The sequence below is a fragment of the Scyliorhinus canicula genome, chromosome 4 (assembly GCF_902713615.1).
Source record: "Scyliorhinus canicula chromosome 4, sScyCan1.1, whole genome shotgun sequence".
In the NCBI taxonomy this organism is placed as follows: Eukaryota; Metazoa; Chordata; class Chondrichthyes; order Carcharhiniformes; family Scyliorhinidae; genus Scyliorhinus; species Scyliorhinus canicula.
This window is the reverse complement of record NC_052149.1, coordinates 138,018,764-138,033,732: the sequence shown is the minus strand read 5'-3', so window position 1 is coordinate 138,033,732 and position 14,969 is coordinate 138,018,764. Positions and strand designations below refer to the sequence as shown.

General features: G+C 50.0%; 1 protein-coding gene across 1 annotated transcript in view; it reads left to right on the top strand.

Annotated features, from left to right (window-relative positions):
- Nucleotides 1–12,067: 12,067 nt before the first annotated feature.
- LOC119965032 (E3 ubiquitin-protein ligase Midline-1-like) overlaps nt 12,068–14,969 on the top strand; it is a 78,146-nt gene continuing 75,244 nt past the window's right edge. The window contains exon 1 of the mRNA XM_038795242.1: nt 12,068–12,653. Coding sequence (XP_038651170.1) covers nt 12,099–12,653 — 555 coding nt within the window. The 5' untranslated portion in view covers nt 12,068–12,098. The remainder of the gene's footprint in view (nt 12,654–14,969) is intronic.

Sequence of the window (14,969 nt, the reverse complement as noted above, 5' to 3'; positions counted from 1 at the left end):
TGAAATGAGTGAGTGTGTGTGGTGGTTTATGTGTGGGTGGGTGGGAGTGTGTGTGAGATGGGTGGGTTTGTCGGAGGGTTTGTGTGTGAGTGCGTGTGAGAAGAGTGCGTGTGTGGGGAGGCTGTGTGTTTGCGGGTGTGTGTGGGGGTTTGTGGGTATGTGGGAGGGGTTTCTGTTTGGAGGTGTGAAATGAGTGGTTGTGTGTATATGAGCGGGTTTGTGTAGGGGGGTGTGAGATGGGTGTATGTGTGGGATGAATGTGTGTGTGAGAAAGATGAATATTTGTGTGGGTCAATATCTAATATGAGAATCCAGCATTCCAGCAGCACCCTTCCCATTTGAACCAAAGGATCAACACCCCTCCCCATTAAACATGACAAAGGTAAGAATTAAGAACCTTTTTTTAATAAGTAAACTTTTAATCATAGTAAACATATACATAGAAGAAATGGAAAAGTCTCCGATAAATTAGGTTTTTGCAGGTTTATACCCATTGCAAAAAAACCAATCATTGTTTTGTGGTTTGGCTCTTTAACACAATAAGTGTTTCTCAGTGGTCCCTTCATTCTCTTTGGAGGTCAAAAGGGTTCTGTAGCTGGGAAAGTTTGTTATAAAGCAGTGTTCTTCAAACATTTTTTCCGGGGACCCATTTTTACCAACCGGCCAACCTTCGGGACCCAACCTGGCTGACCTTCGCAACCCTCCCCGGCCGACCTTCACGACCCACGCTGGCCGACCTGCGTGACCCACGCTGGCCGACCTTCACGACCCACGCTGGCCGACCTGCGTGACCCACGCTGGCCGACCTTCACGACCCACGCTGGCCGACCTGCGTGACCCACGCTGGCCGACCTTCACGACCCACGCCAGCCGACCTGTGCGACCCACCAGTTTCCCTTACCTTGTTTGCTGCTGACAAAAATGGAGGAAATGGTTTTGGGTCCCTTTGGCCCTCGTACACGCTCCTCCAACGGAGCCTGTTCGATGAAGGTGAAGCCTTCTGGTGTCGGAAAGTATGGAGTCTCCATCTGTCCAAAGTTCTGAACTTTTTTCCTGTAAAACTTTATCAAATAAACCCCCCCCGAACTTGTAAAAAAAATAAAATGAATAAAATAAATGAAATAAATAAAAATTAAATGAATAAAATAAATGAATAAAAACCACTACAGAACTTGTAAAACAAAAAGCTGCAATCGTTTAAAAAATAGCGGCCGCACTGCGCATGCGCAATCATCGTGCGCAATGCGCCATGCGGCCAATTTTTTAAAAAAACATGTCCGTGACCGCTTGCAGCCGGTGTTATGAAAAACTGGCTGCTGCGAGGTGACTTGCGCGATAGGGAGCACCGCGGACAACGGCTCTGCGACCCTCCCGAAACCTGTCCCTGACCTACCCGCGGGTCGCGCCCCCGACTTTGAAGAACACTGTTATAAAGGGAGCTGGGAATAGTGTGGGATAAGGCATTGAAGTGGATGATCAGCCATAATTGTACGAATGGCAGAGCAGGCTCGATTGGCTGAATGGCCTCTTCTCATATGTTCCGAATCCCTTTCTGTTCATGAATCTAACTATTGTGTCACTGGGTGCTTTAATGGCAATCAAGGATGCCCTGCGCCTTATGGAGCCCATGAGGGAAGGAGAAACCTAGTGCTCTCTCTGTGACAGTCATACCTCACCTGCCAGGAAATGATTGTATTGTCCAGTTTTGGTGAAAAGGGCATCAGTGATGTGTGAGATGTGGTGGGTGTGTATCTGTTTGCAACATGGAACAGCCAGAGTTGACCCTCGAAAGAGTGAGAAGCAAAGTGATTCAAGGTTGAGTGGCTACCGGCAGGACATTGTCAGCAGTGTTGCATGGTGTGTGGATACAAGGAGATTTTCCAGCTCCCCCCGCATTGGGTCTTCCCACAGCAGATGAGTTGAGCCATTAGCTCTGGCAGAATATTCCGGACCCACCAAAGCCCACAGGCTTTTGTGTGTCACACTTACTTCACCGCTGGGGAATCTGCCACATCTTTAGTGGGACTGGAAGATCCCTCTGGCAGGCAGGGCCAGACAATCTCGCCCTCTGTTACCATCTGCACAGCAAGCTGCAGTTTCCATCAGCCCAAATCCTCCGTTCTCTCTGGCTTTATATGTAGATCCTACATGTATGGCCTCTGTGCATTTCTGGTCTCTCGTTCCTCTCTCCTGCCTCCCTGATACTCTGCATTTCCAGCTGACGCTGTTGCCCCTCATTATCACTGAGCCCAACATTGGAGAGTCTTTTCCCGGATTGTTGTTTGTAGCATTTGTGGTCAATCCGTTGTCCCTTTGGCCTGGCTCTTCTCCCCTTGTGATGCCAGGAGGGCAAAGGCAGCACTCCACCCAAATGCTAACATCAAGCAAGAAAGAACCTGGGCTGGATTCTCCGATTTGAAGACTAAGTGCTAACGCCGGCATGGTTACAGTGACGTTTTATGCCAGACAAAATAGCGCAAAAGCTGCACCGATCCTCCGTCTGGTGGGGGGCTAGCAGCCGCGCAATGTAAAGCCCTCAGCTTTACCTGTGGATATGGCTGGAGCAATGCCGGGTCCGTGGCCGCGTTTGCGCACAGGGCGGCCTGCAGCGGCCGCGCCGTGCACCATGGTGCCAGCCGCGCGCGGACCCCGCTGACCAAAAAATGCCCCCCTGTAACCAGCCTCGCCACCCCCGGACCACCCCATACCAGTCCCCCCAGCCCCCGACAAAGGCCTCTCTGCCAGCAAAGCGGCTCCCTCCCGACTGACTCAGTCCCCAGTTGCCACGCCGGGTTCACGAAAAAAAAATAATTGTTCAACGGCGTTGGGAACTCAGCCCATTGGGGCGGAGCATCAGAGCAGGGCCTCAGGTGAAGTACTGAGGCCTCCGATTTCGGTACAAATGGGGATTCTCCGGCCGATCGCCAAACGCGATTTCGCTGTCAGCGACCAGGGAATCCTGTCCCCCCTGTATTTCCAAAGGCAGCTGTGATAGGGAGGGGGTGTGGTAGTCACCACTGATGTATATATTGTATATAGAGGATGTCGGTGTAGGTGTTTTGTGGTAAGGCCCTGTACTACAAGTATGGGGGTCGTTCCTTGACTGCTGGATCCGCCCAGTAGACGGAGTATAAATATGTGTGCTCCCAGTACAGCAACCACTTCGCCAGCTGCTGTAGGAGGCCACACATCTTAGTGTAATAAAGCCTCGACTGCATCCAACTCTCGTCTTTGTGTAATTGATCGTGCATCAATTTATTACACTAAGTTTTCAGAAGATGGACCTCCGCATCAAGCCGGATTGCCTACAGCTGGATCCGCAATCAGACAACGCCAAAAAGGACTTTCAACATTGGCTAGCCTGTTTCGAAGCATATATCGGATCTGCACCTGACGACATTCCAGAAGCTCAGAAGATTCAGTTCCTATACACGCGGGTGAGCTCCAACGTCTTTCCACTTATCCAGGACGCGCTGACCTATGCAGACGCCATGGTGCTACTGAAGGAAAACTACGCTCAGCGGACTAACACGCTCTACGCCAGGCACATCCTCTCCACTCGTTGTCAGCTTCCTGGTGAGTCAGTGGAAGATTTCTGGCTTTCCCTAATTCCCCTAGTTACAGACTGTGACTGTCAGGCCGTCACGGCCACGGAACACTCGAACTTGGTCTTGAGAGGTGCTTTTGTCACAGGGATAGGGTCCGATGACATCCGACAGCGCCTCTTAGAAGGGACCACGCTCAACCTTGCGGAAACAAAAAAGCTAGCGCTCTCGCTTACGGTCGCTTCGCGCAACATCCAGGCCTACGCCCCCCGGCTGTACAGCCCACCCCTCCTGCGCATCGTGGACTCTGCAGACGGCCGCCCCATCGTGGACCTCACCAGCAACCCCCCCAGCCAACCCCACGCCTGTGCCACGCGGCAGCCAACCAACCCTGGGGGTCCTAAATGTTACTTCTGTGGACAGCCTAAACACCCCCGACAGCGCTGCCCAGCCCGGAGCGCCCTTTGCAAGGCCTATGGCAAAAAGGGACACTTTGCTGCAGTGTGCCAGGCCCGCGCAGTCGTCGCTATTGTTCCGACTCCCCCCACGTGCGACCAGTGGGCGCGCCCATCTTCCCCTCCTCGGACCACGTGCGGCCCATGGGTGCCGCCCTCTTGTTTTCCCCAGGATCACCGGGCGCTGCCATTTGGTCTTCCCCACGACACGTGCGGCCCGTGGGCGCCGCCATCTTACCAGGACCCATGCCCCCCGGGCACCTCATCGCCTGCCACTATCGACGACCAGCCGCGTCTCGCCTCGGTCACGATTGACCAGTCTACCCACACAACCTGTCAACTGCTTCCACCAACGTGAAAATCGATGGGCACGAGATCTCCTGTCTGCTGGACTCCGGGAGCACCGAGAGCTTCATTCATCCCGATACGGGAAGGCTCCTTTGCAGTACACCCCGCCAACCAGAGAATCTCCCTGGCCTCCGGGTCCCACTCCGTGGTGATCCGGGGGTACTGCATAGCCACTCTCACTGTCCAGGGCATGGAATTCAGCGGCTTCCGCCTCTACGTTCTCCCCAACCTCTGCGCTGCCTTGCTAATGGACTTCCAGTGCAACCTCCAGAGCCTAACACTGAAATTCGGCGGGCCACTACCACCCCTTACTCTGTGCGGTCTCGCGACCCTAAAGGTCGACCCACCTTCCCTATTTGCAAACTTAACTCTGGATTGGATACCCATCGCCACCAGGAGCAGATGGTACGGCACCCAGGACAGGACCTTCATCACGTCCAAAGTCCAGCGACTGCTTCGGGAAGGCATTATCGAGGCCAGCAACAGCCCCTGGAGAGCCCAAGTGGTCGTAGTGAAAACTGGGGAGAAACACAGGATGGTCTGGACTACAGCCAGACCATCAACAGGTCCACGCAGCTCGACGCGTACCCCCTCCCACGCATATCTGATATGGTCAATCAGATTGCACAGTACCGGGTCTTCTCAACTGTGGCCCTGAAATCCACCGACCACCAGCTCCCCATCCGTAAGGCGGACTGCCCATACACTGCCTTCGAAGCAGATGGACCCTTTTACCAATTTCTCAGGGTTTCCTTTAGCGCCACCAACGGGGTCTCGGTTTTCCAACGAGAAATGGACCAAATGGTTGACCGGTACGGACTGCAGTGACCGGTACGGACTGCGGGCCACCTTCCCGTACCTGGATAATGTCACCATCTGCCGCCCATGATCAGCAGAACCATGACGCCAACCGTGCCAAATTTCTCCACACCGCCACTCTCCTCAACCTAACTTATAACAAGGAGAAGTGCGTGTTCAGCACCAACCGCTTAGCCAGACCTCGGCTATGTGGTCCAGAACAGGGGTCTGGGGATCGAAGCCGACCGCATGCGCCCCCTCATGGAACTCCCCCTTCCCCACTGCCCCAAGACCCTCAAACGATGCCTGGGATTTTTCTCTTATTACGCCCAGTGGGTCCCAAACTTTGCAGACAAGGCCCATCCACTCATTCAATCCACTCTGTTTCCCCTGACATCCGAGGCTCACCAGGCCTTCAACCGTATTAAGGCTGACATCGCCAAGGCCATGATGCACGCAGTCGACGAGACGTTACCATTTCAAGTCGAGAGCGACGCATCAGACGTCGCTCTGGCCGCCACTCTCAACCAGGCAGGCAGGCCCATGGCATTTTTCTCACAAACCCTACATGCCTCCGAAATTCGGCATTCGTCTGTCGAAAAAGAGGCCCAAGCCATCGTTGAAGCTGTGCGACATTGGAAGCATTACCTGGCCAGCAGGAGATTCACTCTCCTCACTGACCAACGGTCGGTAGCCTTCATGTTCAACAACACACAGCGGGGCAAGATCAAAAACGATAAAATCTTGAGGTGGAGGATCGAGCTCTCCACCTACAAATGTGAGATTTTGTATTGGCCCGGTAAGCTCAACAAGCCCCCCGATGCCCTATCCCGAGGTACTTGTGCCAGCGCACAAGTGGACCGACTCTGGACTCTGCACAACAACCTCTGTCACCCGGGGGTTACACGTTTTTACCATTTCATCAAGGCTCACAATCTGCCCTACTCCATTGAGGAAGTCAGGGCTATCAGCAGAGACTGCCAGATCTGCGCGAAGTGCAAACCGCACTTCTCCCGGCCAGGCTGTGCGCGCCTGGTGAAGGCCTCCCGTCCCTATGAATGCATCAGCGTGGACTTCAAAGGGCCCCTCCCCTCCATCGACCGAAACACGTACTTCCTCAGTGCGGTCGATGAGTATTCCAGATTCCCCTTCACCATCCCATGCCCTGACATGACGTTTGCCACAGTCATCAAGGCCCTCAACACCACCTTCGCTCTGTTCGGCTTCCCCGCCTACGTCCACAGCGACAGGGGATCCTCATTCATGAGCGATGAGCTGCGTCAGTTCCTGCTCAACAGGGGTATTGCCTCAAGCAGGATGACCAGCTAAAATCCCCGGGGAATCGGACAGGTGGAGAGGGAGAACGGGTTACAGGACAGTCTGGAGGGCCGTCCAGCTGGCCCTACGTTCCAGAAATCTCCCGGCCTCCCGCTGGCAGGAGATCCTTCCTGACGCTCTGCACTCCATTCGGTCGCTCCTGTGCACCGCGACTAATGAAACATCCCATGAATGTCTCATTGCCTTCCCAAGGAAGTCCACCTCCGGGGTGTCGCTCCCGACTTGGCTCGCAGCTCCAGGACCCGTACTCCTCCGTAAACACGTACGACTCCACAAGGCGGACCCGTTGGTTGAGAGGGTACAGCTACTTCACATCAACCCACATTATGCCTACGTAGCGTACCCCGATGGCCGCCAAGATACTGTCTCCCTCAGGGACCTGGCACCAGCTGGTTCCCCACACACCATCCCCCTCCGACCCGGCGCCACCCTGCCCTCCCCCAGCGCACCCCACAGCAGCCCCCGCCCCGGGACAAATCGTCCTCCCCTTGCCCACACCCGAGGATGATGAGAATTTTGACACGCTCCCGGAGTCAACGAAGACCAAACCGACACCGGAGTAACCGCCAGCACTGCGGCACTCCCGACGGCAGATCAAGGCTATGGACCGACTGAATCTGTAACGTGACCTGGACTTTTAAAACACCATCCCTCTGTACATAATTTTCCCCTCCACCCTGCTGGACTCAATTTTTTTTGCTCTCTGTACTTTGAAAAGTCACCTGCACATAGTTCTCCACCTCCCCCGCCGGACTCAATCTTAACAGGGGGTGAATAGGCGGAGTATAAATATGTGTGCTCCCAGTACAGCAACCACTTCGCCAGCTGCTGTAGGAGGCCACACATCTTAGTGTAATAAAGCCTCGATTGCATCCAACTCTCGCCTTTGTGTAATTGATCGTGCATCAGCGGGGACTGTTCACCTGAAAAATTTTCTATTAATTTAAAACTCCAAATCATCGACACAAAAATCTATGGAGGAATTCAGCGACCCTTTCGTGCCAGGTGCAATAGATGAATTGCGCAGGAGCCCCAAATTGGGCTCCACGCCGGGTTAATCGTGAGTCACCCGACTAGCTCCATCTACCACAATCTGGATCTTGCCCTCACTGGACGCTATCCAGATCTGCAAATTTACATTAAAGCCTAATGATTCATTTAAATACCCGGATGCCGGATTCACCCGGCGGCCAAGACTCAACGGCCGTGACTGCGAGACCTTGCCAGAGGGTTGTTTAGTACTAGTCAACACAAATGTTGACCAGACGTGACAGGATCTCAAAGGGCCTCGCAGGATATTAGAGACATCCAGGTGCTCAGGGACAGGGCAGCGTGGTACTCTAGAACTCCCCCTGGCACCCAGGCACTGCCAGACTGGCACTGCTAGGGTGTCCAGGGTACTGCATGGGTGCCAGGTGGGCACTGCCTGGGTTGGACTTGGAAGGGAGGGGGGCTTGGCTTGCCAATTGGAGGGGGTGTGAGTTCCAAGGGCTGCTTACCAGAGCTTCGACAAGGTTGTGGGAGGGGGAGATCAGTGCTACCGACCAATATGGCGCCTTGGTCTGTGAACAGCTGTTTAAGTGCCGTTGAAAAACGGGGTAATTCTCAGTGGCGCCTGAAAGTTTTACGTCTACTGAATTGTGCCCATAGAAGATCAGGGAAAGCCTATCAGCAACTTCAAAAAGCTTTCTGGGCAATCAACTAGCTGTTGTTCTTGGTCAAAAACAAGATCTATATTTAATGGGTTGCAGGATGTGATCCAGATCTAATTGCGGAGTGAGCGTGATCCGCATCTAATGTTGGAAAGAATGTAATCCAGATCTAACAAAGAGAGAACCCAATCCAGGTCTAATGTTGGAAAGAACATGATCCAGATCTAACAAGGAGAGAACTCGATCCAGGTCTAATGTTGGAAAGAATGTGATCTGGATATGAAAGGCAGAGAATGTGATCCACGTCTAATACTGGACAGAACTTGATCCAGATCTAAAGGGGGCAGTACATGGTGCAGACCTAATGGGGGAGTTTAAAAAAAAAATGTAGAGTATCCAATTCTTTTTTTTATGATTAAGGGGCAATTTGGCGTGGCAAATTCACCTACCCTGCACATCTTTGGGTTGTGGCGGTGAGACCCAAGCAGACACGGGGAGAATGTGCAAACTCCACACAGTGAACCGGGGCTGGGATCGAACCCGGGTCCTCGGCGCTGTGAGGCAGCAGTGCTGACCACTATGCCACAGACCGTCCTCTAATGGGGGCGATATGTTAACCAGATTTAACAGAGGGGAATGTGATCCATGTTTAATAGAGGACAGAACATGATGATAATAATAATCTTTATTAGTGTCACAAGTAGGCTTACATTAACACTGCGATGAAGTTACTGGGAAAATCCCCTAGTCACCATACTATGGCGCGTATTCAGGTACACGGAGGGAGAATTCAGAATGTCCAATTCACCTAACAAGCATGTCTTTGTGGGAGGAAACCAGAGCACCCAGAAGAAGCCCACACAGATACGGGGAGAACATGCAGACTCCGCACAGACAGTGACCCAAACGGGAATCGAACCCGGGACCGTGTCACTGTTAAGCAACAATGCTAACCACTGCCCTACCGTGTTGCCCATATCTAATAGGGAGAGAAGGTGATCCAAATCTGATCTTGGATGTGACCCAGTTCGAACAGGGAAAAATGTGATTCTAATTAAATGGAGGGGGAGATTCTGATCCATCTTGAAGCCCCACCAATCTTTTGGATCCTCCCTGCTCCTGTCATTCAGCCAATTTCTGTGAGGCTCAATTGTTGACATACAAAATCTAAATGGAATTCAATTCCATTGTGCTCTCATCCATTTTGAATTCAAGAACAACCGATCAGTATTTTCTAAATGTTGAGATGTTTGGAACTGTGGAGGAGCAGAGGAATTTAGGGATCCATGTGCAGTATTCACTGAAAGCGAGTGGAGGTACAGAAACTAATTTAAGATTCAAAAGTAATGTTGCATTTACCTCCGGGACTGGAAGCAAAGGGGGTGGAAGTTTTGTTACAGCTGCTCAGAGCTCTGCTTAGATCCCATTTGGAGAAATACATTCCAGTTCAGAGTGTCATACCTCAGGTTGGCTATATTGACCTGGGAGGGAGATCAGTACAGATTTACCAGAATGATACTGGGGCTTAAAGAATTATATAATGAGCATCAGTGGCATAGATCACTTTTGTATTTTTTTGCGCACAGTAAAACAAAGAGTGATCAAATTGACATGTTTAAGATGATTAAAGAATTTGATTTTCTTGATACAGAGAAGCTATTATCACTGAGGGGAAATCCAGAGCAAGATTGCATATCTTGGCTGTTTAGTGTTGATGTCTCCTGGAACTCTGAACTTTTCATAGAATCAGATAATACTACAGTGCAGAAGAGGCCCTTCGGCTAATCGAGTCTGCACAAACGCATGAAAGAACCTGACTTGTCCACCTAACCCCACTTGCCAGCACTTGGCCCATAGTGTGCCAAGTACTCATCCAGGTCATTTTTAAAGGTTGCAAGGCATCCTGCTTCTACCACCCTCCCAGGCAGTGTATTCCAGACCGTCACCACTCTCTGGGTAAAAACGTTTTTCCTCAAATATCTCCTAAACCTCCCATACCAAACTTTGAACTTGTGTTTCCTCGTAACTGACCCCTCAATTAAGGGGAACAGCTGCTCCCTATCCACCCTGTCCATGCCCCTCATTATCTTATACACCTCAATCAGGTCACCCCTCAGTCTTCTCTGCTCCAGAGAAAACAACCCAAGCATATCCAACCTCTCTTTGTAACTTAAATATTCCTACCCAGGCAACATCTTGGGGAATCGCCGCTGCATCCCCTCCAGTACAACCATATCCTTCCTATAATGTGGCGACCAGAATTGCACACAGTACTCCAGCTGTGGCCTCACCAAAGTTCTATACAGCTCCATCATGACCTCCCTGCTTTTGTAATCTATGCCTCGATTGATAAAAGCGAGTTTCCCATATGCCTTTTTCACCACCCTATTAACCTGACCTTCTGCCTTCAGAGATCTGTGGACAAACACGCCAAGGCCCCTTTGTTTTCAGAACTTCCCAGTGTTAGACCTTTCATAGTATATTTCCTAGCTAAATTACTTACAAAGTGTATCACTTCACATTTATCAGGGTTAAATTCCATCTGCCACTTATCCGCCCATTTGACCATCCTGCCTATAGCTTTCTGTACCCCAAGACACTCAACATCAATGTTAGCCACCTGGCCAATCTTTGTGTTGTCCGCAAACTTACAAATCTTGTCCCCCACATAGTCATCTATGTCATTTATATAAATGACAATCAACAGGAGATCCAGCACAGATCCATGTGGTACACCACTGGTCACTAGACACTAAAGCGGCCATCTATCATCACCCTCTGTAACCTACCGCTGAGCCAATTATGAATCCATCTTATCAAATCACCTTATCAAATAGAATCCCTACTATGCAGAAGGAGGCTATTCGGCCCATCGAGTCTGTCACCGACCCTTCGAAAGACCTCGGCCCAATCCCCCACCCTATCCTGCAACCCCATCCTAAGGGGCAATTTGGTGTGACCAATTGACCTAACCTGCGCATCTTTGGACTGTGGGAGGAAACCGGGGCACCTGGAGGAAACCCATGCAGGCACAGGGAGAGTGAAAACTTCACACAGTTACCCGAGGCTGGAATTGAACCCTGGTCCCAGATGCTGTGAGGACCACTGTCCCACCTTGCCACCCTCAACTTTCTTCCCAATAAAGGACTGGGACCAACTCATAATTTCAAAACTGATATTTTGTCAGGCATAAAGAATATTAAGATTGGAGACAAAGATATGCAGCTGGAGTTAAGATACAGATAAAAAAATATCAAACTGAATGGTGTAACAGACATGAAAGCTGAATTGACCTCCTCACATGGTGTAACAGACATGAAAGCTGAATTGACCTCCTCACATGGTGTAACAGACATGAAAGCTGAATTGACCTCCTCACATGGTGTAACAAGCATGAAAGCTGAATGACCTCCTCCCATTCCAATTTCAGAACTGGACCTGGCATTTGAGATGTTTCTGACCAGAAACATGTACAGTTTGATTGTGACTTCCTCTGACTGTATTCAACATTATTTGTTGCAGTTCTACACAGTTTGGAGGTTTTTTTGTGGTGAGACACAAAGTCTCTGCTGCTTTGTTTCTTTTTAATCTCTTTGCTGCTTTAATGAGCCTCTTGACTTTCTCTGGATGTTATTAATTCCTCCCAGAAAGGTTCTTCCCCGCTTCAGGATTTCTAAAGTTTACTTGTCCCGTTTGAATTATTTTTAATTTGTTAAATTCTTTTGGGGTGCTTATGAGCCTGAGCCTATTTAATGAGACCAGTTTGCTGTCTTCTGGCTCCATATACAAATACGCTTTTGGTTTTCTTTTATGGTTCTAAACTGCGACTGTAGGAATGAAAGAGTTAACCTTCAGTAAAGTGAGTCATAAAGTCCCTGCTCCGAGTGTTTATAAGGATTTCACTTCCTGCTCTGTTTCCAGTCTCTCCGGTGCAGTGTGAAACCTCTTCAGTTGGTGCAACAATGGATCCTGGAATTTTAGAGGACGAATTAACCTGTGCTGTGTGTCTCCATGTGTACCAGAGTCCTGCGACATTGCCATGTCAACACAGCTTTTGTTTGAAATGTATTGAGAAAGTTTGGACCCAGGCAACAGGACCGTTTGAATGTCCTCATTGTCGCCGGAAATTCAAAAACAGACCAAAACTAGAGAGAAACATCACGCTGAGTAATATAGTGGAAAAATACAACCAATCACAGCTTCCCACTGATGCGTGGCGCGCCAAGTGTGATAGCTGTGATGTAAAGCCATTCCCAGCTGCGAAAACATGTCTTACTTGTTTAGCTTCCTTTTGTTTCCTTCATTTAAGACCACATTTACGGAATAAGACCTACAAAGATCACAACCTCATTGAACCTGTGGCTGACATCACAGCCAGGCAGTGCATCGATCATAAGAAAATCCTGGAGTTTTACTGTAAAGAGGAAGCTGAGTGTGTGTGTGTTTCCTGTACAATAATAGGGAAACATAACTCCCACACATTGCTGAGCCTGGATCAGGCACAAGCTGCAGTTAAGGTGAGTAACACAATTCCTGATATTAAATACAGTGAGGGAGAGTTTTCCTGTTAATAACCAACATTAATTGGAACTGATTGCAGACAGTACTGATTGAGCCGGTGTGTGTGCGTGGTTACTCAGTTGTGTGTGTGGTTACTCAGTTTCTTCAGGACAGGGAGCAACTTTTACTAAGAGTTACTGGGAGGAAATAATTCAGCTCAGAGACCAGGTGATTAGATTTAGACAGAGGGAGCAGGGGACTTGCGAACAGCCAGGAAATCCGGAAATGTCAGGAATATGAAGCTCCAACTGGATTTAACATCAAGACCTCATTCGCAATTTTTTACTCTGTTTCACAACAGCAAGCTGGCCAGACTGAGAGGCTGAGCATGCACGTGGGAAATCCTGCATCTAAGATAGGAGCTGCAGTCATTGAGGATGGTCCTGGTCTATCAAGCTTGGAAGACTGGGGAGAGGAATGAGAGCATGGTGAAGGGATGGTGGGACTAAGAATGATGGCAGAAGGGAGGATAGAGAAATGATGGGGGGACAGAGAGAGAGATGGTGGGAGTTGAGAATGATGGCTGGGCAATGAAAGATGGCATTAAAGAGAGGGGAGAGGGAGAGATGGTGGTGGAGATAGAGATAGCACAAAGGAGGGGAAAGATAGCCAGGAGAGAGAGATAGCCGGTGAGAGAGTGGCCACTTAATGGTCTTTTTCCACCGAGACTTAATTTTTAGATGACAGGAGCAGTTAGGGTGGAAAGGTGATACGAAATATTTTCTCCATCTCAGGCCCCCTCAGAGTTGGGGAAGCTTCCACCTCGGCGTGTTGGAGCTCCGGGACCCCCTCACTCTATCTCCTGATGCTGAGATTAATCGCCTCCTGACCCCCGGGCATCTCGTACCCTCCTGTTCCTGCCCTAGGGATCCCTGGGACTTACCGTTTCAATGGTCACAGGATTTAGTCCCAGGCAGAGCGCTGCAGTACCACTTCTGACCACTGCAGCGCTGTGCCTAGCCAGGTCGAAGAGCAGTCGGCCAATCGGGACTTTCTTCCAAGGGCAGAGAGGAGGTCCTGCACACTGCCATTCAAAACTCAAGGGAGGTGCTGACTCTCGTGGTGACGAGTGCTGATTGCGTGCCATCTTTAAACTTCTACCCATAGTGGATTCTCCCACTGACATTTTAGCTGGGGTGGGAGCGGGGGAGGGCAAGCATTGCTGTGCCCAGTTAAACCCAGCCCGAGGAAAATACTGGCCAATTATCCCAACATCAGTAGATGAGGGTGATTCTGGTAATGCCGTACACGTATGCTGAAAAAGAGAGAAGCTAGATGTAGTCTTGTGTTCTGTAATCCCACCGTTGTAATGATGTACTCAGAACATCTAGTTGTTTAACTAGAATAATGATTTATTAGCAAACACGTGGAAAGATAACTATACAGTTATCTATATAGATTACTACACAGAGTTTTAAAACACAATGCGTTTTGCTGTGTCGTCATGTACCTTCTGGCTTGGTGGCCATATTGCCAATGTCTTCTTGTTTAGTATCACAGGTGTCGGCCACATTGCCGATGTTTTCCTGTTTAGTATCACAGGTGTCGGCCACATTGCCGATGTTTTCCTGTTTAGTATCACAGGTGAGACTCGTGGAATTCCCCATTCTACATCTCTTCTTTTTTGTGAGAGTAATATTGTGACTGCGCCTCTTTTTCTATTTGGCTTTGGTAGTACCTGTCTTGCAGCTGGTCTGCGCCATGAGAGTGGTTGCTTGTGGATCATCTGCTGAGATGTCCACTGTTGGCATACTTATGCGGTCGTGGTCAAGTCTGCACCTTCAGTAGTGGGCTGCAGAGCCTCGCTCGCTGGTGTCTGGGTTGAATCCACATCCCCAACACTGGGTGCTGTTCGTTCATCCTGTGTTTGACCCCCAAGTGATGGCTCATCGTCGCTCAGTATAATAATGCATGGGCCATCTTTTCCTGAAGAACTAGGTAGTGGCTCATCCTCGTCTGGTCGTATGCTACCAGTATCATCTGCATACAGATACAGCCATCTGCTCTAATATGTCTTTTGGTGGAGTGGCCTGAGGTATTGGTGAGTCCACTACCTGAACCATTTTGTAGGCCTGAGATGATTCACCTTTTGTCTCTGGAGCCAGTTTTTCCAGAATGGGTATTATTTATTTTGTTATTAGTCTGTTTGCAGCTAAGTTACTCTCATCTGAAGTGTCTGCTACTGGAATCTCACTTTTGGTCACTGCATACGCCATCTTACTTCTCGGTGTCCTGCACAGAATGGGCATCCCTTGTGATCACCTCATCACTCC